The sequence below is a fragment of the Adiantum capillus-veneris genome, chromosome 24 (genome assembly GCF_014529385.1).
Source record: "Adiantum capillus-veneris isolate H3 chromosome 24, ASM1452938v2, whole genome shotgun sequence".
In the NCBI taxonomy this organism is placed as follows: Eukaryota; Viridiplantae; Streptophyta; class Polypodiopsida; order Polypodiales; family Pteridaceae; genus Adiantum; species Adiantum capillus-veneris.
The window spans coordinates 87,724,816-87,749,756 of record NC_140954.1 but is presented as its reverse complement, the minus strand read 5'-3'; the positions used below and the strand labels follow the sequence as shown (position 1 = coordinate 87,749,756).

Sequence of the window (24,941 nt, the reverse complement as noted above, 5' to 3'; positions counted from 1 at the left end):
CCCAAAGGCCATTTAAATGGTCATAAGTTTGTACCCTTACATAATAATAAAACATAGGGCTTTTAGTTGTGTGCCCAAGAAACACAATAAGAAATCGTACGCTTCCTCCCTCTCTCTACAACAGCGCTCGCACTCTCTCTCTCTCTTTGCTCGTGTGCTCTTCTACACCCATCGCTAGTCCCTCTATCACTTCACTTTGTACATTAATCACGAAGCCCTTTAGGCAACCCACAACAGTACTCCTCTATCTGCTCTATCAATGGCACAAATCTGTAGGAGGTCACTGAGAGTAACGCTTTACAAAACCTCCTATTGTACTCCAGCAAGCTCTTGCACGAAGCTGAAGTAAGCTGGTGCCAATCTATCATGACGTCAGCTTCAAATTCATTTGACAGCCAAGCAGATGCAAACATTTGCTTGAAGTAAACCCAAGTGGCGGGTGCCTATCCTTGCATTAACAATGTCGTCCACCATGTAAGCGCATTGTCCTTTAAGAAAGTGGCAGCTTTCCTGACTTTTGAGGCCTCTATAAAATTCCCTCCCGCATAAGCTGTATCAAACTGCTGGAGGAACGTGAGGGCCTTTGTCTTATCCTCGAGACCACTGAAGGTACTGAACTTTACAGCTGCACCACCTTCTTTGTAAGCCTTCGGCTTCTCTAGTGCCCCCAAGTTGTCATAAGGATTGGTTTGCAACATGGGCACTGTAGTAGGCATGATCGGCACATCTTGGCCATTGACATTTTGCGTCAAAGGTGCGATATCTAGCTGCTGTCCAGAAAAACCAGCCATATCAAAATGACCCTGTGGCACCCCAAACTGGCCCTGGTTGCAATGAAAACCTTGCTGCATGCCGATACTACCATACATGGGGTTTGGCATGATGCCTTGCATACCCCCGAACACTATCCCTGGCATGTACGGCTGACTTCCAGGCGCATAACCAGCCATACTTTGGAACACTGATCCACCCCCGAAATACCTAGGATGTACCGTGGGTGGTGGGAAAACTGGGTGCATAGCCTGGTATCCAATTCCCTGTCCATTCAAGACAGCATGCTGGCTCTGAAAGGTGGCGGGCTGAACTGGCATAACCTGTGGACTAGGCATTCTAGCCACCTGTTCAAGCACACGAGGAACCTGTTTTGGAGCCCCTGATTCCGCAACATGCGAGTGTTCCCTTTCCTTCTGAGCCGCATGAAGTACCTGGGCTTGAGCATCAACAAGCTCCGTACGCAGCGTAGTTGCCTATTTTGCTGTTGCACTGGTGGCGCTTGCAAGAACTCCATAAACCTTGGATTCTGCACCAGCTGCGAAAAGACATTCACCGCGGCAACTAACCGAGTCTTGAACGCATCATCCTCAAGTTGTCCAGTCATAAAGCCCTGTACTATTGGAGGGACATTCACGTTGACAGGAGGTACAGACTGACGTGGACGTGAGCTCTCGCCAATCTCAAAACCATAGGGATCTCTTGCATGTCCTTTGAAGAGGAACCCTCTTTCATAATGCCCTTCCCCTTGTCGGCCATAGTGTAATCCCACATTTCTGCACTCTGTGTCTTTACCCAAAACAACCGAGGCTCACTCTTTGAGGAAAAAGTGATTGATGTCCCGGCAACGGAACCATGAAACCGGCCCGTAGGGCGGTAGGCGTTGGCTTTCACCCGAAATTCTTTACTTTAGACACACACAAAGTACTTTGCAAAGGTAACCTGTAACGGGGATTAACACCTAAGTACACACACGGCTCAGAAGCTAGAATGCTCCGAGCAGACGCTGACAACCTGTAGGCCCCAAAATTGGCGCCCCTTTCGGTATTTCTTTATTCTTTAGCAGAGGGAATAAAACCTGTGATCTCCTACGAGCTGCCCCGCACAATCTAAGCTAAGAAACACCTGTTTTGGCCCGATTTCATTAACATAACTATACTAGGACGCTTCACAATGAGTATCCCCACGCAATGGATGACTTTCCCGACGCATACGGACACTTTGCAAAACCTGGCGAGAATCTGCAGCACGCTGAATTCTCTGTTTTCTGCCCCGAAAATGCGCCAAATCACCTGTAAAGCAGTCCCCTCGCGTCCCCGAGCCTCCTGGGGGTATTAGGGTACGTTTAGGGCCGAAACCCTAAACCTGCAAAAATACACAGCAGGGCTGTAATTGTCACCAGGAGGTGTATTTTTCCTGTTGCCTTCAATAAATAAGTACTAGATATTTTTATTTATTTTTATTTTTACTTGTTTCCCCGAGACCCTTGAAAAGGTGCAAGTGGACATTGCATGGCCAGTGTGAAACGGCTGTGGCCGAATAGGTTTCTCACATCGGGAGTCTGGGTCGGTCAATCGGGGACTGGTCGGGCCAGTTAGCATTGAATTCTGATGAGTATGGAAGCGTGTGCCCGCCAAATGAAATCTGGGCCACTCAGAAAGTCACTTACAACTTTATAAGTGAGTGGGAACTAGGGAATTAACTCAAAGGGGCAAACTGGACACTTGGCACTTGTAGAGCCATTTGCAGGACACCTCAGCTGGAGGGGGCGCCCATTTGAGGCTGGGGCTGATTTTTGCTCATGCAAGTGACCTACAGTGTGTGTGTGAGTAGTGGGTGCAAGTCTACAGCTTTAATGGAAAGCTTGCCTTCTCCTCTGTCTCATGTAGCGCGATGACTTGCTCTCGTGCATCTCTCTCTCCCCTTTGGCACATATGGTAATGCCCCACTAGTTGGGCTACTCAGATGAACATGTACAGTTCTGAGGGTTTATGCGTGTTTGCCAAGGCAAGAGCCTTCTGAACAAGAACCGGATTAGCTAATTGCTAATCCCCCACAAGTACGCACAGTTCCATCGCGAAAGATTGCGAGTTCGGAGAGTTTTCTCGCATGAAAAATCGTCCAATTCACAGGGGAACTGTCCCATTGCGTGCGGGAGCCCTTGGGACACGCGTAGGCGTGTTCGCTCTGCTAAAAACGATCCGAAACAGCGAATTATAGCCTGCTGTGTTCTTCTGCAAGTTTAGGGTTTTTCACACCTAAACTGCAAGGGAACCCCGGGGGAGCCTAGTGAGAGCCTTGGGATGCGTGTACATGCTTTTGGGCACTCGGCAGTGAAAAACAGAGAATTACAGCCCGCTGAATTTCTGTGACAGCTCACCAGAAAGCTTCCAGATAGCAAGGGAATCCGTCCTAGACAGGTGCTTTTGACCTACAGGGGTTTTTGCGTCGTTATGCTGCCAAAATCAGGTCGAAAACCTGCGTTATCAGCCCTCGCCAGGTTTGAACAGCTTTGTGAAAGCTTGTGCTAAGTGGTCAGATCGTCTACCTTAATTTGAATAAAGAAATACCGAAAGGGGCGCGAGTCTTTGGGGCCTACAGGGTGTCGGTCTCGTGTGCGCAGTGGCATTCTAGTCGCTGGACGCAACTGTGTTCTCTTTCCTTCTCAATGCTCTGTGTAAAGTTAACAGGTAATTGAAATAGTACCGCCCTCTACGTTGTACAGGCCGGTTATAGTAATTCCTTGTTTTGGGCTCCGTTTCGCGTGCCGGTCGCATCTGTAGCAAGACCTCGAGCTCCCGTATCTGTAGGGCTACTTGCCCTTTGAATCGGACGAGATTTCTCACGTGAAACCTCTCCGAATTTACCTGTACCTGCGGGGGATTAGCCGCTAGCTAATCCAATACCTGTGCAAGAGGCTCTCGCCTCGGCAATCGCGCATGAACCCACATAACTGTACATTGGTTAAATGAAAAGCCCACTAGAGGGGCATAACATACTGCTCATAGGGGAGAGAGAGAGCAGTGCGTAGCGTGCAGGGCATCACTCCTGGCACCGTACTGTACATAAGAGGGAAAGGAAGCACTACATAGCTCTTAACTTGTGTGACAGAGAATAAATGAGGCCTCTTCCCAGCTTAAAAATCAGCGCCCTGTTTTTTGTAGGAGAGAAGTGCATGAAAAATTGACACTTTGCGCATTTACAAGCCATTTCCCGTTTCGGGGTTGCCGCCTAAAAATCTCCCGACCGGTTGCCCAGTTGACTTCGCGGCAGAGTTGTAAAGTGTTCCCCTAGTCATACCGGAGGTAATGACGCGAACACATTTCGTGGCCCAAAATAGCAGTTCCCTAAATTTTAGGAAATGATTCCGTTGGGCTCCCTGTGGTCATCTGACCATCTATCCTCATTGGGACCGCATCCAAAAGTGCAATGTGGCCCAACTGTCGAATACTTTTTGTTGGTAGTCACACCTTGACTTTAGGCCTTTATTGAGTTCACTCCTAGTATCCACCAACTTGCCAAGTGCGACAGGGGGACCTATATGATCTTGCTCTGATCCTAGACATCCTCTTACCATACGAATTCCAGTGCCGACCACTACCCATCTGCGGGTGAAACTACCGTTCACATTGGCCATACAATGTCCGACCGTTTGCTACTTTAAGAAGAGGGTCTCAAAAATAAAACAAAACCCATTGGAAAGAAACCAACAACTAAAGTTAGCAGTTGCCACGTCCTCGTGACATAGTTAGCAGCTGCCACGTCCCCGTGACAGCAGCCTACACACATGATGGTCTATGTGCTAGGGTACGGCACTATGGGGTGATGTTACAAATGGGTGGAAGACACCAATGGCAGGTATTTGATCCAGGTGGAAGCTATATGATGCAGGGGGTGGGGTAACCCACTTGAAGGTTTGGCAGTAGGCTGCAATAAAACTATGTAAATATGGTTTTGGTTTTCTCATAGTGTGTGACAGGTTTTACAGCTAGAAGTGGAAAAAAACTCTTTTTTGGTCGAGCATGAATGCTCAACTAGGGGCTGGGCAATGATGGTGCAGCCAAAGTTGGTCGACCGTAGAAGATGGCATGGGCAGGTACATGCAGGCTAGCAGATGCATAGCAAAGGGCTAGAGCAGCTATAAAGATCCTGGGCAGACAGGTAGTAGCAGATATGTGAGGCTGATGTGGTTTATAGGCCAAGAAGGAATCTAAAAGGGGCTAATTTGGGTAGCAGATGAAGGAGGTTCAAGGTGCAATCTTTGGACCTAGAAATGTAGATCTTGAGGTGTTGAAGGAGCAGATCCAAACGGCTCATCAAACAGAGCTACGGAGCCCAAGATATTGGAGTTCGAAGGTACAATGCATTGCAGATTCTCGTCGGGAAGGGCAAATGGGGACAGGTGGCCCAAGTGGATGTCAATGTATATACACGTAGTGCTCGAGTTATGAGCATACCCGTCTTTTCAGATTGCAGATTAAAGCTATGGATTGCTGGATTTGGCCGTTTGAAGTTTTGTCAAGGGCCGGGTTGGTGCCCACCTGATCGCATGGGGAGTCGTGCTATCTAGCGTTTTTTGGGCCTCGACAGAGTTCGAGAAGATGCTATGCAGTGTATGGAGCTAACAAGAATTGACTGCTTGTCAAACAGGGTTACGGACTGCCAGTTATGGCCGGTCAAAGTCGGCGGTTGCTCAAGTTTGGCTACAGATGGTTTTCTCATACTTTTTGCAGCCTCGGGTCGGGGTCTTGGGGAATCTTGAAGTGCGGCAAAGTTGGAGGAGTGCGGAGCCAATCATGTGCTTTTTTGCCCGAGCATTGAGGCTCGGAGATTGGATCACCAGGTGATAGTTGGCAAGCAGGAAAAAAAAGGGCAAAAGGTTCGAAGGTTTGGTAAAATTTTTGAATTTTTGTGAGGCTTGGGGGATGGCAAACCCAGGAGGGCACCACGTGGCGAGCTATTTATCCCACATGGGTGGAAATAGGAGCCTATATAGGCCAGAGCATGAATCCACTTACATTACACAAAGGGGGAGAGAGGGGAGCTCCCTCACCCCGTGGGCTGTGGCAACCCTGTCGACGGCTCTGTTCAGGCGTTGTGCGCCCGCTGCTGGGCGGCAACGCCGGCGGTTTTTTGGTTGAGGTGGCGGCCGGTGGCACGCCTGTGGGCAGTTAATGACAATGTGATGACGTGGCGATGTGCCCGGCTGGGGCATGTTCACGCGTCCGCCATGGGCCCAAATGTTTTGAGGGAAAGGGGTCCCCCCACTAGCGACATCGCTAGTGCTATGGGGGGTGTCCCGCGTCAAATGAGAGACATAGAGAGAGTCTCAAGGACGGACCCCAGCACATATAGGGGATGGTATCCCACGGCAGTCAGCTGAGAGAGAGAGAGAGAGTGTAACAGACTTGGACACTCCAAGTCAAGAATCAACCGCGACAGCACCAAATAACCACTTCAAAACACATCAAAGATCACAATAGATGTACACTGGCCCGGCGCAATTCCGTGCCTAGAGATATTGGACCCAAAGAACGATGCCCCTTTCGGTATTTCTTTTTATATTAATCAGATCAAAGTACAAGAGAGTGGCTAGGGTTTCACTCTCAGACTCTGCGTCCAGATGCTCTGAGAAGTGAAGCCCTCACCATTTATTTAAAGGTTACAAGGGATGCCCAAAAGCAGAGCCCCAAAAGCTTCAAAATCAAAAGCCCTGAAAACCAAAGCGCTTTTCCCTCTCTCACAGAGTTTCTGAAAGCAAAAGCAAATTCTCTCTCTCTCTCTCTCTCTCTCTCTCTCTCTCTCTCTCTCTCTCTCTCTCAATGAGAGCAATAAAAAGCAATTATGCTTTTCTGGCCAAAAGCCGAGATTTGCGTCACTCAAAAATATCCCCCAAAAAAAAAAAAAAAAATCCACCTCCGCGATTGGAAATTAGGGTTTTTGACAAAAATTAGGGTTTGCATGAATTTTAGGGTTTCTGGCAAAAATTAGGGTTTCTGCTATCCGCCACGTCATCACTTTGTGACATACCCCCCTCTTGAAAGCATTGTAATCGACCGCGATTACGCCTGCAAAACCGACAAAAGCCATAAACCGTCTTAGCAAACACTGACTGTTAGTACCTACGTACTAGGAACACACATCTAGCACATGTACAAAATCGACAGTCACATCACACAACATCATAAGACATCACTAGACATCACAGGACATCACATGACATTCAAAATTCATTCGAATCTTAGACCATGATTTATCGGCAATGTAGCTAGCAATCACATCTAGGTCCAATCGGGACCTCATCGATGTCCGATTGACTAACCCCTATTGCAACCATGTCCATTCGAGATCAATCAGACCAAAATGCTGCAGTCATTTCGTCTATCAGTTCCTGCACTCAAAAGAAGTCAAGAACAAATCAGTATCATTATCAAGAATTCCATTTCAGAAAGTCATCCAGTAGAATACTGTCAGCTATCAGTATCCCTATCAGTGACTTTAGTATCAAAATCGAGGCATCTGTTGACAGGGGAGCGGAGTGACTCCCTCTTGTGCATCCCACTGCACCAGATCTCCGGCCAAGCTGAATTCTGGGTTCCGTTTGGAGTAGACTATGCTAAACCAAAACATCGAGGTAAAGTTTCACAATCCGAGGAGTATCTGATAGGTCCTCCTCCTCCATCCACTTCGCATCAAATGCAGGAAAGTTCTTGAACTTAACCAAGAACTGCCTTCGGACTTTACCTTTAGTCTTCGTATCCTTATGTGCCAAATCTGTTCAGGAACAAGGATCTCCTCGTTTTCTTCCACTCCAGGTTGCTCATCAGGCTCCCAATCATCAGGCACATCACCCTTAACAGGTTTCAAGAGACTCACATGCGATGCATTGTGAATCCTCCAAGTATCTGGCAGTTTCAACCGGAAGGAGACATCGTTTATCTTTTTAGTTATCTGGAAAGGTCCGTAGTATCGCATACTAAGCTTTGGAAAAAGCCTCTCCTTTCCCTTTTTCTTTCTTAGGCGTGCCTTCTCAAAACGTAAGAGCACCCAATCATCCTCCTTCAATTTCAAGTCGCGACGATGGCGATCCACTGCCTTTTTCTGTCGTTCTTGAGACTTCTGCAAAGTCTCGTGAACCTTGGCAAAAGCCGTATCCAATCTCGCGAATATTCATCCGCTTCAAATATCTAATCTTTCGTGCTCAGGAAGGATGGAACCTTCGCAGCACTTTCCACAATCCCAAATGGCGTCTTCCCCGTCGAAGAGTGTATCCTGTTATTGTAAGCAAATTCCACCAAAGGTAAGTTCTTTTCCCATTGAGTCTTCTGATCCGAGATACAAGACTTCAATAAATCTAAAACCACTGAATTGGCAATCTCAGATTGCCCGTCAATCTGCAAGTGAAACGATGACGAGAACTGCAACCGCGTGCCAATATTCTCCCAAATTGCCTTCCAAAACAAACTCATAAATCTGGGGTCTCTGTCGGAGACAATCGTCTCAGACGTGCCATGTAATCGGAAAATCATTGTGATCATTCTGTGTTCTCGGGAGATCAAAAATGAAATCCATTGCAATACTTCCCAGGGGTGGGTGGGTATGGGTAAAAGCTGTAACAATCCCTGTGCCTTATGCCTGTCAAACTTGACCTTCTGGCATACTGCGCACAACTCTTCCACAGCCTTTTTGAGTCTCGGCCAAAAGAAGTATCTCTCTACCCCTTCATGGTGGTAGCAATGCCGCGGTGACTCCTAAAAGGTGGACAGTGGCATTCAGGTTTAACCTTTTCCCTCAACGGCTATGTAACGCACAACATAGTCTTTCTCATCAAGTAGCCTTCCTAGAGGAAGTATCGAGCTACTATCTACTCATCCCGTATCCGTGTGAAAAATATCTGCAAAATCTGTATCTGTGGCATACCGATCGACCATATCCCCGAAGCTCCTATGATGTATCACGGAAAAAGCCAGAACCAACAGCTTCTAAGACAAAGCATCTGCCACCACATTCTTCTGTCCCTGCACATGGACAATCTGGAAGTGAAACTGTGACAAGATGTTCGCCCACCACATCTGCTTTTTCGAAAGCTGCTTCTGTGGCAAGAAGTAGCTCAAACTCTGTTGGTCTGTAAAGACAGTAAAATCCGCTCCGAGTAGGTAATGCCGCCACTGAGTAAGAGCATGGATAACCGCCAAAAGCTCTTTCTCATAGATCTGTGTTGTCATCTCCGGCCTAGAGAACAAACGGCTCTCGTAAGCTATGACATGGCCTTCTTACATCAAGACCGCACCCAGACTACAACCACAAGCATCACAAAATACTTCAAATGACTTCTACAAGTCCGGCAAAGTCAAATCTAGTCCTGTAGTCAATTTCTCTTTCAATGTCTGAAAGGCAGTCACCTCTGTGGATCCCCACGAGAAAGGGACTCCTTTTTGTATCAAGATATGCAAAGAGGAAGCAACCTCTGCAAACTTTCAAATGAATTGTCTGTAGTACGAACACAGTCCCAAGAAGCTTTCAACTTCATGGACATTCTTCAAATCGGGCCAATCACGGATAGTGTCTATCTTGGCCGGATCCATTTGCACTCCTGTTTCTGCGGAGACAAAGTGTCCCAAAAAAAAATGTATCTCTGAAGCATATGATCTCTGTGTTCTACTTCATTCTTGGAGAAAACAATGATATCATCAAAGAAAGTGCCAACAAATAGCTTGTACTCTCGAAAAATCATGTCCATCATCCAGTTTAATGTCGCAGGAGCATTGGTTAAGCCAAAAGGCATCACCAAAAACTCAAATAACCCAAAAGTCGTCCGAAAAGCTGTCTTGTAGACATCTCCTGGCGCTATCCTGATCTGATGATATCCACTCTTCAAGTCAATCCTGCTAAAGCACGAGGATCCCTGTAACCTATCGAGTATATCATCGATCCTAGGAATCGGAAATTTGTTCTTGATGGTGATTTTGTTGAGAGCTCTATAATCGATGCACATTCTCCAAGATCTGTCTTTCTTCAAATCCAACAACAGTGGAGAGCAATACGGTGAAGTACTATGCTTGACAAAACCCTTTTCCAAGAGGTCTTTCACTGGGTTCATAATCTTTTCATTCTGTACTCGGCTCACACGGTAAGGTGGCCGGTTCGGTGGCGTGCTTCCAGGTATCAGATCAATGGTTTGATCTTCAGGCCCTCTGAAAAGCAATCAACATGAGTGTGAAGAAAAATCTTGGCGTTCTTTTGATCAGGTCAAAACATTTTCAACCTTTATCCATCATTCAATTCTTTCCCAAAAGAATAGTAAGAAACTAAAGTTCATCAAGTACAATCTCTAAGCCCTTCATTTATCAAAGTCACTTTCTCGGCCTGGTAGTCAACCACGGCGTAGTTCTTGTGGTACCAAGGGATCCTGAGTAGAACGTCACTCGCGTGCCCTGAACACCCCTGTCATTGCAAACGAAGTTTGCCAATGCTCGGTGTAATGGCAACATCCCATCCGGGTGCCAGTCGAACTACCTTCGCCTGTGGCGTCAGTCTGTCGGGCATAATTCCAAATCGAGCCGCCAATTCCAAGTGAAAAGAAGTTGGCCTTGGCTCCTTCAAAAGAGCTTCCTGATCCTTCACTTTGCCCCAAAAGCGGCAAAGTTTGTACTTTCATTCATTAGATTTAATGCAGGTCCCACGCCATGTGGTACCAGTTCTGCTTTTCTATCTGCCTTTTCTGCCACCTTCCTCGGCTGCTCTCGAACTCTCAGGCCTGTCGTCGTCTTTATCATTATGTTCTTTCTGTGCCTTTTTAGGGCACTTCGCGGAGATATGTCCATGTTCCCCGCATCCAAAGCACTTCCCCTCTCTGATGAAGCAAGCTCTCTCCTCAGAAGTAAGCTTGGGTCGTGCATCCTTTTTCTCTGGATTGCTCTTTTTCTTTCTACTTTCATTCCCAGAAGTCTGTTCGGCTCGTTGTGTCATGTTCTCATCTGTGGGGTAGGTCAGACTGCCAGAGTGAATGGCAAAGCCCTGCTTCACATGACTCATCAACTCCTGAATAGAAGCTGACTTCTGTTCCAAGCAGTGATCTCGGATCTCTGTAGGTAGACCCAAGGTGAACCGCTCAATTTGTTCTCTGAACGAGATCTTCTTTAATGAAGAGGCGGGTAGAAAAGAGCTCCAGAATCTTTCACAATAAGCATTGATTGTATCTTTCTTGGTCATCCGAAGATGGTTCCAAGCAGCTCGTATATCTCGTTCATACTCTTGCGTCAACCAAGAAGAATAAAAAGATTTTTGAATTTCAACCATTTAACTGGCGCAGTCTTGTTTAAAAGAAGCATGGACCACCAAGTACAAGCATTCCCCTTAAGGTAAGAGGTAGCTCTCCGAATCTTGGAGTGCTGTGAATAGCGTCCTCCCGCGAAAGCAATGTCAAACTGCTGTATAAACGACAAAGCCTTCGAAGCATCTGAGTATCCTGAAAAGATATCAAACTCGATCGAGTGGCCATCTTCCTTAAACTCTCGGACTTTCTTGCTTTTATCTTCGAGAAAGTCATACTGGTTGGCTTTGTAAAAATTCTTCTTGTTCCCATAGAAGTTTCCATCATCAGAATCTGAGCTGTCTGTAGACGAGTCCTTAGTAGAACTGTCAGTCTCTGGGCGAGATGTAGCCTTCTTCTTGCCCTTTCCGAAGCTTTGTTTCTTGCTTTGCTTTTTACCTTTTCTGTCTTCTTCGCTCGAATTTGAAGAGCTAGAAGAACTGTCAGAAGAAGAAGAAGAAGAAGAAGAACTGGGTACTCCTTCAATTCGAACACGCTTCTTCTGTTTCTTTGCCTCGTCAATAGTCGACTGACGACCCAAATATCCCGGGAAGTCAGTGCTTTTCTTCTGCTTTTTGCCGTGCTTTTTGGCTTTCTTTTGCACGTCAAAAAGCTGAGCAATCCGTACATCAACCACCTCTTGTAATTCCTTCTCTGAATATTCTTTGTGATCAGAAAGTTTCTTGAGAGCGGGTTTCACTGGTGGTGTAGTGATTTTTTTTGCCACTGTTCATGCACTTTCTGAAAAGAAGTCTCACTCATATATTTTGCCAATTTCGGATCCTTCGCAAAACTGAGCATCATCTTTGTTGCATCGCCGATCAATCGACGACGCTTCATCTCTCGTTGCTCTGCCTGAGTAGGCCGAGCCGGGCCATACTCTCTGTCAGAATCTTCGTTGTGATCCCTGCCCGCATATCCAGATGCAGAGGGAGTCGACTGATCCTTGCGTGAAGCCATAGGTGCCGCGGAAAAAAAAATTAGGATCGGATTTCCTGTAGAAGAGAAATCGGCCGTGTTCTGATACCACTGTAACAGACTTGGACACTCCAAGTCAAGAATCAACCGCGACAGCACCAAATAACCACTTCAAAACAAGTCACAGATCACAATAGATGTACACTGGCCCGGCCGAGTTCCGTGCCTAGAGATATTGGCTCCAAAGACTGGTGCCCCTTTCGGTATTTCTTTTTATATTAATCAAATCAAAGTACAAGAGAGTGGCTAGGGTTTCACTCTCAGACTCTGCGTCCAGATGCTCTGAGAAGTGAAGCCCTCACCACTTATTTAAAGGTTACAAGGGATGCCCAAAAGCAGAGCCCCAAAAGCTTCAAAATCAAAAGCCCTGAAAACAAAAGCTCTTTTCCCTCTCTCACAGAGAGTTTCTGAAAGCAAAAGCAAATTCTCTCTCTCTCTCTCTCTCTCTCTCTCTCTCTCTCTCTCTCTCTCTCTCTCTCTCTCTCTCTCTCTCTCTCTCTCTCTCTCTCTCTCTCAATGAGAGCAATAAAAAGCAATTATGCTTTTCTGGCCAAAAGCTAAGATTTGCGTCGCTCAAAAATATCCCAAAAAAAAAAAAAAATCCACCTCCGTGATTTCCGAAAATTATAGTTTTTGGTAGAAATTAGGGTTTGCAAGAATTTTAATGTTTCTGGCAGAAATTAGGGTTTTTGCTGTCCGCCACGTCATCACTTTGTGACAGAGAGAGAGTTCAAAGATCCCCAAAGTGGGCACATGTTAAAGGGCGAGCCAAGCGGGCAAAGAACATGGAAAAATGTCCCCCCATGCAAGGAAAGAGCTACATAAGCATGCCAATTGTAAGCAATGCACAAAAAATACCAAAGTGAACTCAAAGTTGAATGCACGAGCAACTGAGGAGCACATTTTTTCTTTTTTTGGACTTAGCCCCCTCTATAAAAGGAGGTGCACGTGATTTTTCAGGGGCTTTTTGCCAATGCTGCTTTTTGCCATTAGGCTTTTTGGCCAATGCTGCTTTCTTTCGGAGCCATTGGGGCTTTTTTGGCCATTTGAAGTTTTTTGCCGAGGGTTGTGCCGGCAAGGGATTGGTTGTATACGGTTGTGTGTGTATGCAAAGAAAGCCATCACTGTTGTCTCTTGGCGTCATTCCCCCTTCTCTTCTCTACTTGTGTGCATGTGTTTCCGAACGTGTGTCGGTGTGTGTGTGTCCCCCCAAGGTTTGTCGTGCAAAGAGAAATAGAGAGGGGCTGTGTGCGTGTGGAAGGCTATGAATTGGGCAGAGCGGAATGATTGGGTCTGTTTGGTGCATTGCAAAGCGTGTGCGTATGGTCGTGTGTAGGCGGTGGTTTGCTTGCGGATAGTGTTGAGTTTTGAAGGTGAACTTTAGTGGATTGGGACGCTGTGTATAGTATATACCCTGGGCTATAGCGAGGCATTGTATTGTGTGTTGGGTGTGTTCCCCTTTCCCCCTCTTCAACGGCATCACACCATGGAGATTTCTTGGCGGTTGGGACACCCCAGACTGCTGCTACACTCATGGAGTATCCTTCAAACAACATTGCAAGTTGCAGCAGACATCTTCATCATTAGCCTCACATCTTCGACTTCATGCGGTTTGTTCACCATCTGGTGAACAAACCCCATCTGGTGTTGAGAGGGGGAGTTGAATTTACACCACTCTGCTGCTTCATACAGGTCTAGGACACTTCCTTGTACGGCTAGTGTCTCCGAGCTGGCCACCCATAGTCTAGGTTATTCCTTGTCCGGCCGCCCACTTGAGCTGGGCACCCACCATGGGACACTCATATATTTGTATGATGGGTCGTGGGGCATTTATCTGGACTCCTCGACCCCCCTTGGGCACTCACGTATATGGGGCCAAGCCTCGCCAAGGGAATACCCACTACATACGTTGTATTGACATGTCTTATGCTTTGGTAGTCAAGGGGGCTAATCGCCCCCTCTTCCCCTACACCACCGCCGTTTTCTTTTCTTCTTCTTCTTCTTCTTCTTCTTCTTCTTCTTCTTCTTCCCTCCTCTCTCTCTCTCTCTCTCTCTCTCTCTCTCTCTCTCTCTCTCTCTCTCTCTCTCTCTCTCACACAAGCTCAAGATGAGTGATCAATGAGTGCTCAAGGTTCCTTTTACTTAGCGGAAAGGACAGCCTTCCTTACTTGGAGAGAGAATGTGCAATGACCAAAACAAAGAGTGGAAAACTGTGAGAGAATAGTGCATGAGAGTGCTAGAGAGAGAGAGGAGACGACACCAGAAGGGGTCCCAAACCCCTCTCCAAGGGCCCCCCTCTCTATTGCTAGAGAGGTATTTTCTTTAGGTACTTGACGACGACGATGATGATGTCGAGGATGACATCGAAGCTAAGGGCTGAACTGCTAAAATCTGAAAACGCTAGGTATGCTGATGAGATCGGGATCGTGCGGCAAAGCTAATGGGCTGATCTGTTGCCGATGATGATGAGAATGGCTGAAAACTGAAAAACTCTGGTTGGTCTATGGGCTGAAAACTGAAAACGCTGATCTTGTCGCGGGGAAAAGACTAGCCGTGGCGAGACGAGGCTGGTCTGGGATGGTACTGCAGCGGTACATCGAAGGAGAGCAAAACACTGCTAGCTGAAAACGCTGCTTCCCCAAAACACTAATGGTGGCTGAGAAAAATGCCAGAGAATTGGGTACTACGAGGCACTGCTTGCTTTGTGCTCCTTGGTCTTCTTCCTCTGTGTCTTCTGGCTTCTACTGGCGCCCCATGGATTCCTTATATAGATCCTTTAGCCATTTGCCCTACCTACATTCCAACAAGGGTAAATGAAAAGTACTTATTAATAAAATGCCTGCTAAGAGGTGGTTCACGCGCAGTTTGGTAAAATGTGCGAGGTAATGATAATGATGCTAGTGGTCATGGGTTGTGCAATCAAAGGGTGCCTGGACATGCATGTCCTGCGTACACGCTCACAAAGGTGCTAGAACACTTCCTACGCTACCTAAACCCTTGAAGTAGGTACAGCTTGTCCACATGCACATAGGGTTAGATGTGCACGTGGCACCCATGTATGGTAACATCGGCTTACAGCCAGGGTTCTAGTGTCATCAGAGCCAGCTTGGGGTGCCACATGCTGCTTTTGGTATAGCTAGTTTTTCCAACCAGCCGACAAATATGGCACTAGTAAACCAAAATGTCGACGGCCAAGGGGCACAAATGATGCCATACCACTGTACCCATGTTGCACACACTTCCCTATTATAATTTAGGAGTGCTGGAAAAGCCAAAACCACACAAAGAGAGTGGTGCGGCTATGAAGTTTGATACTTTCAGCAGATTTCCTCCAGCAGTTTGATATGGCTTATACAGGGGGTAATTTTACAGAGGCCTCCAAGGTCAGCAAAGTTCCCACTTTCTTGAAAGGAAATGAGCGTTTATGGTGGACGACATTGTTGATGCAAGGACAGGCACCCTGTCGCAAGACGGTCACCGTGTGCCAATAAAAAAGAACAGACTGAACAGACTTTTAGAAATTCAATAACAACTGAACTGAGAGAGAGAGAGAGAGAGAGAGAAAAGAAAGAAAGAAAGAAAGAAAGATTTTTAACGTCTATGTCAGGCCGAAATCGGCCTATGAGACAAATCAAATGTACATGGTGTGTATGTCATCCGTCTATCGGAAAGACAAATGAAACAAAACTGATACAAAACTGAACTGAATGTAGGTAGTGGAGTATCTGAGGAGGGATGGAGCTCTATCTCTAGGGGTATATGCATGTCTATATGCTCAAGGTAGTACAATCATGAGAATGCATCAAGCTATCTAGCTCCATCCTGTACTAATGGGGGGATGTAAGACGTGGTACATGGGCGGGGCTGGTGCCAAGGCTACCCGGATGAAAGCTGTCGGGTCGGCCCTCATCTGAGCTACTCGCTCCTCAGTGGCACGGCGCTCCCGGGCTCGGATCTCCTCGATCTGTCGGTGGTGGGAGCTCGCGCCCCTGTAGCCTGTGACTCGTGGTCGTCGTCTAGCTCGGCTCACCTCCGCCTGTGGGAGTGTCACTCCCCTCTGAGTGTCTGGTGAGGGAGGGGCGGCAATCCTCTGAAAGAAGTCTGTGAGCTGCAACTGTCTCCCCTCTGTCTGTGTAGCTGTGTGTGGCTGTAGTAGTGTGTCCCGATGGCTCTGTATCTCTAGTAAGAAACGTCCGAGCTGTCTCTGATCTCGAGAGTCCATGATCTCTCGGAGAGTGGGCTGTCCTTTGAATAAGGCCTCATACCTGCCTCTGATCTCAGTGTATGCTCTGCATCTACATACAAAGTGCTCCTCACTCTCCACCTCCTCTGTGCAGGCTCTGCAGACTCGCTCCTCCCTGGGAACACCAGTATGTCTCCCGATCTCAATCTCTAACCTGTGTGAAGCCACTCTCAGCTGACCAATCGCCACCCGTGAGCTATGTGGCATATATGTGTCCATATAGCGTGGTCTCTGTATGAACCCCCCAGACAATATGGTGAGAAACTGGTCTCGGTAATCTGACATCCTCGTCCCCAAGCCAGATGACTCCCAGACTCTCCTAGTGTATAGCTGCCACAGATCCTGTCTCAATACCAAGTTCCTCTCACTGCGAGAGAGGTGAACATATGGTGAGTGGGGGTCGTACTGGAATGGTGGTAGGCTCTCCATGTCAAGACCGTGTCCCTCAAACCATGCTCTGACCTGTGAGTACCATGCTCTCTCATGCCCACTCTCTGATAGCGAGAGAGAGAGAGAGAGAGAGAGAGAGAGAGAGAGAGACGACACGCGACACGGAGTGGCAGAATTCCACCCCAGAGTGTATTGGCCCAAACCTTGGAGCCCCTTTCGGTATTTCTTTATATTGCATCAACACAATACAAGTCGATACTCCAAGCTCTGCACCTTCTCCAGGAAGCATGCCAGAGAATGAGCCCTTAGCACATATTTTAAGGCCCTTGGCCTATGAAAAGCAGTTTACATGAAAGCCTTCAAACTCAAAACCTTTTGGTCCAAAAGCAATGCCAAAAAGCTGCTAGCATAAATCACAGAATTCCGTACAACTGCCACATCAGCACTGTCGGCGCGTTTTGCGAAAATCTGCCACGTCAACACTATCAACGTGAAACGCGGAAATCCGTACAGTTCTGCTACGTCATCATGTTACCGCAATTTCTGGATTTGTGTGTGTGTGGGTCCTGCTTTATTTTAATTCTTTATGTCACTTGGGGCCCCATCGAACGGGGTCCCCATAAGTTGATAGGACTTCTTCTTCTGTTACTTGTTCCTCTTAGGGTTTAGGCCCCTCGGACGGGTTCCCCATAAGTTGATAGGACTTCTTCTTCTGTTACTTGTTCTTCTTAGGGTTTAGGCCCCTCGGCCGGCATCTGTAAGTTGGCTCCATTCTTCACGGCTTTGACACATCAGCAGTTTGTGACATCTCCCCTTCTTGAAAGAGAGTAATCGTCCGCGATTACAGCATATCTACAAAACAACTCAAGTTAGCTCAAAAATTTCCGAGGGACATTCCGAGGGACAATCAGTTTGCTCTTTTTGTTAAGGAGGTAGCTTCTACTTTCGGCTCTTTTGATCAAGGAGTTGGTTTCTCCTTTCGGCTCTTTTGATCAAGGAGTTGGCTTCTCCTTTCGTCCAGATCGGATCTCTTGATATTCCGGCGTAGTAAAATTAGCCGTCACACCCAGACCGCACCTTCCACGGGTGACTTGATGCACTAAAATTACATACCCAAGCAATCTCATCCAATTAGGAATATTCAGTGGTTGGCAAATCACAATGCAACACAAATGTTCACATATGCATGTTACAAGACATAGAAACATAAAGTCACCGATGAACACTCCTCCCGCATAACCTAACAAGCCCGGGCAAGGAGATATTCAACGACTCCCTCATCACTCCTCTCGCATAACCTAAAACGGTCCGGGCCGGAAGATATAGAGGCCTTTTACAACCAAACGCCCCCCCAGACCGCAGCCTACGTTGTTTAGAGGTGCTGAGAGTAACCACTGCTCAGACTTTTTAATACTCCTCCCACATAACCATCCAGGTCCAAGCCGGGAGTCACAACAACACTTTTCAATCATTCAATACTCCCCCCGCAAATAACCACAAGGGTCCGGGCCATGAGAATGAACAGGCATTCTCAAACATCATTTCTCACTACACCCGGGAGTAAAATCACCAATCATTGAAACCAGTATTAAAACCAGAGTCAAACAATTCAAATCGGCACCAAGACAAGTTCAAAACAAATACCATCCATTTCAAACAAATTTCAAATGATACTTTCTAGCTATAAAGAAAAACAAGTAGAGAGTTCATTCGAGGTTTTGTGCGGACAACCAAACTTTGAGGACAATTAGCTTGTCCTTCTGCATCACGATGATGGTTCGGTTCCGAACCTAGAGAGTCGCATCATTCTCGTCGTGCCAAGGCATGCCCAAGAGAATGTCGCAATTGCCCAACTTCATGATGTGGAAATCAGCTTTTCCATGATAATCTTGAATAGTCATTGGAAGAGCACCAATGAGCAGTACCACTTTCTGAGTTTGCCCCGTGGCTAGCTCAGCTTCAATTTCTCCACCCTCTGCATCATAATCAAAGTGCATCTGCTTTAAGAATTCTGGATGGATGAAGTTCTTTGTATCTCCGGGGTCAAAGAAATAAGGGCTTTGAAGCCATTGACTTTGCCATATGCTCGACACAATTCATTTGTACTCTCAAGGGCATATGCCATAAATATCAGGACCTAGTCCAATAGCAGATCTAGCTCTCTTAACAGGAGGTGGCGTTGGGGTTCTGTCGACCGTTGGTGTGAGCGTCAGCTCCTCTAGTCTATCAGTGCGTTTGGGACAACTAGAATGAGTATGCCCTGTTCGAAAGCATCCAAAGCATCAGCCTTCTTGTAGTAAGGTGTCTCGTTGTTGAGGCGTCAAACGAGGCCTTTGCGGTTGATTTTCACGAGACTCGAGAATTTGTTTGTTGTTGCCGAGAGTTATGGTTAGTTGCCGGAGATTCTTCTATGGTAAACTCTAGCTTTCCCTTCATCAGTTTGTAGCCGACCACGGCATGGTCCATAAGTTCTTGCATGGTAGAGACTCACTTGGATAGACAATATTCCTGCAATGGTGATGGTAGTCTAATGGTGTATCGCTCGCATTGGGCCTCCAAGGGAGCAGATCTAAAGGACACTGGAAGGTACACGTCGAGAAACCTTTGGTTATATTGGTCCATGGTTTCGGTGACAAGCATTTTCAAGTTGCCCCACTCTGCCAAAATCCGTATTTCAAACATAGAAGCCATGTAACTACGTGCAACAACTGTCTTGAAAGCCTGACAGGTCCTTGGAGCATGCGGTTGTGTCGCGATTGAACTCCACCATTGCATAGCATTATCTTTAAGAAATCCAGTTGCTCAAGAAATCTTTAATTCTTCTGTATAGTTCCCCAAAGCATAGATCTTATCGAATTGTTTTAGAAACTGCAATGCTTTCGTGCGATCTTTCACCCCGGAAAAAGTGAAAAACTTGACTGTCGTGCCGTCATCTTTGAAATCTTTGGGTTGGTAAGACGCATATCCCGAGTATGGATAATAAGGGTATCCATATGGGCTCCAACCATTGTAGCCTGGTGGCGGTGGTGGTGGTGGTGGAGGTGGGGGGAATGGCGGTGGCAAAGGCGGTTGCACTGGATCAGGGTCAGATGGCTGCACCATATTCCTGAAAACTTCCCCGATCGGAAAAGAAGGCTGAGAAGGTTGCCAGTTGGAAGCTCTCGTACTTTCTGATGTCGGAAGAGGAGGTACCACCTGGGGCATCAGAGGGGGTAACATGTAGTTCAAAAATTGTTGAAAACTTTGCAGAATCGAAAAATTCTGCTAAGGATGCCGCGAAAGAATGTCATGGAGTTCGTTGAGCAGAAACTGCAAATATTCTATTGAATCCATGTCTTGGGTTCTTTATGGCTTATGCCTTGTAAGAAAGAGCAATGAAGACGGGAGTACGCCCGGTGCGCGATGAAGTAAGGGTGGGAGTGACTAGTAAGTCCAGGGTCGAGACACGAAGATACTTCAAGTAAAATTCCAATAGCTTTGTCTGCTCTTTTGTAGGACCGGTATGCTTTCAGAAAAGCACATGCCTGATGCTCTGATACCACTGTCACAAGACGGGCACTAGAAAAGAACAGACTGAACAAACGTTTAGCACTTCAATAACAATCGAACTGAGAGAGAGAGAGAGAGAGAGAGAGAGAGAGTGACACAGAGTGGAGGAATTCCACCCCAGAATACAAGCCGGTACTCCAGACTCTGCACCTTCTTCAAGAAGCATGCCAAAGAATGAGCCTTAGCCATATTTAAAGGCCTTGGCCTATGAAAGGCAATTTACATGAAGACTTCAAACTCAAAAGCTTCTGGTCCAAAAGCAATGCCAAAAAAGCTGCCAACGTAAATCACGGAATTCCATACAACTGCCACGTCAGCACTGTCAGCGCGTTTTGCGGAAATCTCCCACGTCAACACTGTCAACGTGAAACACGGAAATCCGTATAGTTCTGCCACGTCATCATGTCAACGCAATTTCCGGGTTTGTGTGTGTGTGGGTCTTGCTTTATTTCAATCCTTTATGTCACTTGGGGCCCCGTCGGACGGGGTCCCCATAAGTTGGTAGGACTTCTTCTTCTGTTACTTGTTCTTCTTAGGGTTTAGGCCCCTCGGCCAGCATCTGTAAGTTGGCTCCATTCTTCACGGCTTTGACACGTCAGCAGTTTGTGACACACCCGCCACATGGGTTTACTTCAAGCAAATGTTTGCATCTGCATGGTTGTCAAATGAATTTGAAGCCAATGTCATTACACATTGGCACCAGCTCAACGCAGCTACTTGCAAAAGCTAAGAGGAGTACAATCGGAAGAAATTTTGTAAAGCATTGCTTTCAGTAACTTCCTACAAGTTTGTGACATTGACAGAGCAGATTGAGAAGTATTGTTGTGGGTTGCCTAAAGGGCTCAAAAACAAAGACAGTGGATTCTGTGGCAACGTGAAGGTGGCCAGCCAAAGAAAAATTCAGCAAAGAAGCCCTTTGTAAAAGCGACTTTTGATTGGGCTTCTCAAATGACCATGTACAGTTATGGGGGTTTATGCGTGTTTGCCAAGGCAAGAGCCTTTTGTACAGGAACCGGATTAGCTAATTGCTAATCCCCTTCAAGTATGCACAGTTCCATTGCGAAGGAATGCGAAAACGGAGAGTTTTTTCACGTGAAAACTCGTCCGATTTACAGGGGAACTATTCCATTGCGTGCGAGAGCTCTTGACACACGCGTAGACATGTTTACTCCGCTCAAAACAATGCGAAACAGAAAATTACAGCCTGCTGTGTTTTTCTGCAGGTTTAGGGTTTCGCACCTAAACTGCAAGGTGATGCAAGGGGAGCCTCGAGAAAGCCTTGGGTGCTTAAACAGGACAATTTAGAGATATTTCCCGCGAGGAATCTCGTCTAATTCAAAGGAAAAGTGACCCTACAAGTGCGGGAGTTCGAGGGCTACCCACAAGAGTGATTGGCACACGGACCGGAGCACAAAACAGAGAATTACAGCTTGGTGTAAGTTTTTGTAGGTTTAGAATTTTGGCCAGTTTTGATGCCTACAGGTCCCAGGAGCTTCAGAGAAGCTAGGGAATCACCGAACATGTGTATTGGTGCAAATTGGAGGGCAAAAACAAAGATTTTAGGGTGCTGTAATTTCTCGCCAGGTTTTGCAAAGTGCGTAGAAACTCACTGTCTACTTGGAATTTTGTCCGTGGAGATTTCTACTGTGGTTATGCTGCCAAAATCGGGTTAGAGTACAGAAATTTCAGCCCGATAAAAGTGGGACAGCTTGTAGAAATTTACAAGTTTTTCTCAAGTGTAATAAGAATAAAGAAATACCGAAAGGGGCGCAAGTCTTTGGGGCCAACAGCGTGTCGTACTTGGAAGCCCTCTAGCTGCCAAGCCGTGTTTTGTTTTGAAGTGTTAAATTCCAATTACAAGCTTATTCGTGAAGTTCCTTTGTGTCGTAAAGTTTATCAAGTAAAGGTTCGGGTGAAAGCTACAGTCTATTGCCCTACGGGCCGGTTTCACACATACACACACACATATATATATCTTTATATATATATATATATATATATATATATATATATATATATATATATATATATATATATATATATATATATATATATATATATACACACACACACACACACACACACACACACACAAGCAATGAATTCCCTTTGCTAGCAACGAAGTATGGTTGCTGATGCTCGCGCTATCGCTGGTGAATCAGTGGCGATAATCTCACGTTGATCACATTGATTGCACACAACCCTATGCTCGGTTAAGTACCTCCAATCATCCAAGACTAATTAAGGTAAGAGTTTACTTAGAACAATCTCTGCATGTAGCGCCAAGCTTTAGTCCATTCATGTTGATGTGTGGCGGTCAATCTATGTCATGGTGGGGTTAGCCAGAGAAAATTCAAAGTAAGGATTTTCTCCATGATCCTGTGCATATCTTATGCATTGCTAGTCACAATGATGAAACGGTTACAAGAAATACGCATATGGAAGTAGTTTCAGCTGACATAGTATCTGTGGGAGACAATGCCCATGATCCCAAACGGAGTTGAAGGTAAGGGGCTATATATAGGCTTGGTCTATATAAAGGACAAATGGGTGGTGATTTGCCAATGCTTGGGTTATAGGTAGAGGGCTCTAGAAAGTTTCTCGGAGAGCATGGCAATGGAAGTCACCTAACCAATGCTCTCATAATCTAACCCACTCACGAATTAGGGAGTCACTCCTAGGAATCAAATAAAACGCATCCAAAGGAAAGCCAAATTTTCCACAGCCTAAAATTTCCTGAAAGGGAACTTGTTTTGTTTTTCGCTGTTCATAATTGTCTGTCTGTTCTCTTACCTGCCCACTTTTGAAGCCTTAAAGTGCACTCTCACTAACAATCAAGATTCCAACCCTTTGATGTAGTTGATAGGCACAGGCCAGCACTACTTTGCCCGAACTGTTTACTGCCAACTTTAAGATCCAGGTACAATTTTGCATAGTTAACAAAAGGTTAAAAGAAATTCACTTGCATACATGACACCTGTGTATAGATGCTAATGAGGCAGTCTCGAACAAATGTGAAAACCCAGATAGCTCACAACAACTGAAACAAAAGATTATTAGCAATGAAGTAAAATGTTAAAGACGGTAACAAAATGCCCTTCTAGACAACTCCTCCCTTGTCCCCTTGAACAAAATGCACCGAATTGAGGACCCAATGCAGAGAACTCAGCTAGAGTGTTGAAAATGAAGTCACCCCAATCTAAAGAAGAACTTACAGCCAACTTCAATGGGGGCAACAGAAACCCACAATGCCTATGACATGGCTACATCTTGAAAATAATTCAAAGAAATTCTTGCATGATTACAATACAAAATAGTGCATTTTAAGAAATCTACCCATAAATAATGGAAATTGCCGATGGGTTCCAAAAGAAAGGTCCACTAACCCCGGGGAAGCATGTTGATGGAAATTGACGCAGGATCACATAGATGACACGCCGTCTCTCTCTCTCTCTCTCTCTCTCTCTCTCTCTCTCTCTCTCTCTCTCTCTCTCTCAGAGACAGTTACCTCTGCTCCCTTCACTGAAGGGATGAGGGCTGCTCTCTCTCTCTCTCTCTCCCTCTCTCTCTCTCGATTCGGCAAAGCTTGCAACTTTGCAAAAGAATATGTTTTGTCGATTTCTGCCACATGTGAGAAGCTGCACACCTGCTGCCTTCCCGATTTTCTTAACAGTCTTATTAAAGAAGTGAGGAGAGTTAATGCACTTTCTACGTCTGCCATGAAGAAGATATAGAACTAGATATTTAGAATACGAAAGAACATTAAGTGGTTTTAACTTGGTTGGCTGGATGCGATATTATTTATTGGGAGAAAATCGCAAATCGGATGGCATTTGTGCAATTCTATCATGTTAGTACACTGCGGTGCTTGATGTGTGTGAAGATGCGGCTACAAATGGTGCCTTGATAGTTTTTATGTGAAAAACAGTGTCAAGTAGCCGAGATTCGATTCCAATATCAAGCCAGATTTTATCCGGCTCTAATCAGGTCCAAAACAAGTATGAAACGACTAAATTTGGTCTAGATATCAAGGTTTATGCATTTCGAGCAGTGCTGGAAATTGCAACCCTTCCCACCCTTCCTTAGGGGTCTAGGCCTGCACATGCATGGCACTTTTGTGATAGGCCTTCCCAGTGAAGAGCATGCCATTCAGAGGCCCCTTCCCAATAGACGGGTCCTTTGAAAATAAGCCTTCACTAGGAAGCGCAAGTTTTGAAAATGCCCTTCAAAGATAAATTCTATAAAATAGCCCAAAAAAAATCAAAGTAGAAGGTTGCTTAGTTAAAACATGAGCCTAAGTTCTAAGGTGTAACTCGGATGTGTTGCATTCAGGATCGACTCGTTTTAGTTTGAGCTTTGTGGTGGTAGGAAGTTTCTCCGATAGATTATAATTTGTTGTCGTGTGTCATTTTGTCTTCCTATCCATTGGACATGTTGGGGTGGGGTGGCAAGGACCTCGATGTGGTGGCATCCGCTGCTCAAGATCTGTGTCTAAATATATTGTTTGTAAGATCCTAGTCTTTATGGTGTTTATGCTCCTTGTGGCATGTGATGCACATGGGGTTTTCATGGTCTGTAATGGTGGGTTGTGGGTCCATATAAAAGCCAAGACACTTGTAGTGTTTTTCTTCTTTAATTTAAATAGCTCCTATTGAGCATTGCTTATATATTAGAAAAAAAAACAAAGCCTAAGCTCTA

General features: G+C 46.0%; 1 protein-coding gene across 2 annotated transcripts in view; it reads right to left on the bottom strand.

Annotated features, from left to right (window-relative positions):
- LOC147426717 (transcription factor-like protein DPB) overlaps window positions 1-23,931 on the bottom strand; it is a 73,971-nt gene extending 50,040 nt beyond the window's left edge. The window contains exon 1 of one of the 2 annotated variants that reach the window (XM_086498486.1): window positions 23,580-23,931. In XM_086498486.1, the coding sequence (XP_086354612.1) occupies window positions 23,580-23,583 (4 nt within the window). In that variant the 5' untranslated portion in view covers window positions 23,584-23,931. The remainder of the gene's footprint in view (window positions 1-23,579) is intronic. The other variant, XM_086498485.1, reaches the window with a different exon arrangement.
- Window positions 23,932-24,941: the final 1,010 nt, after the last annotated feature.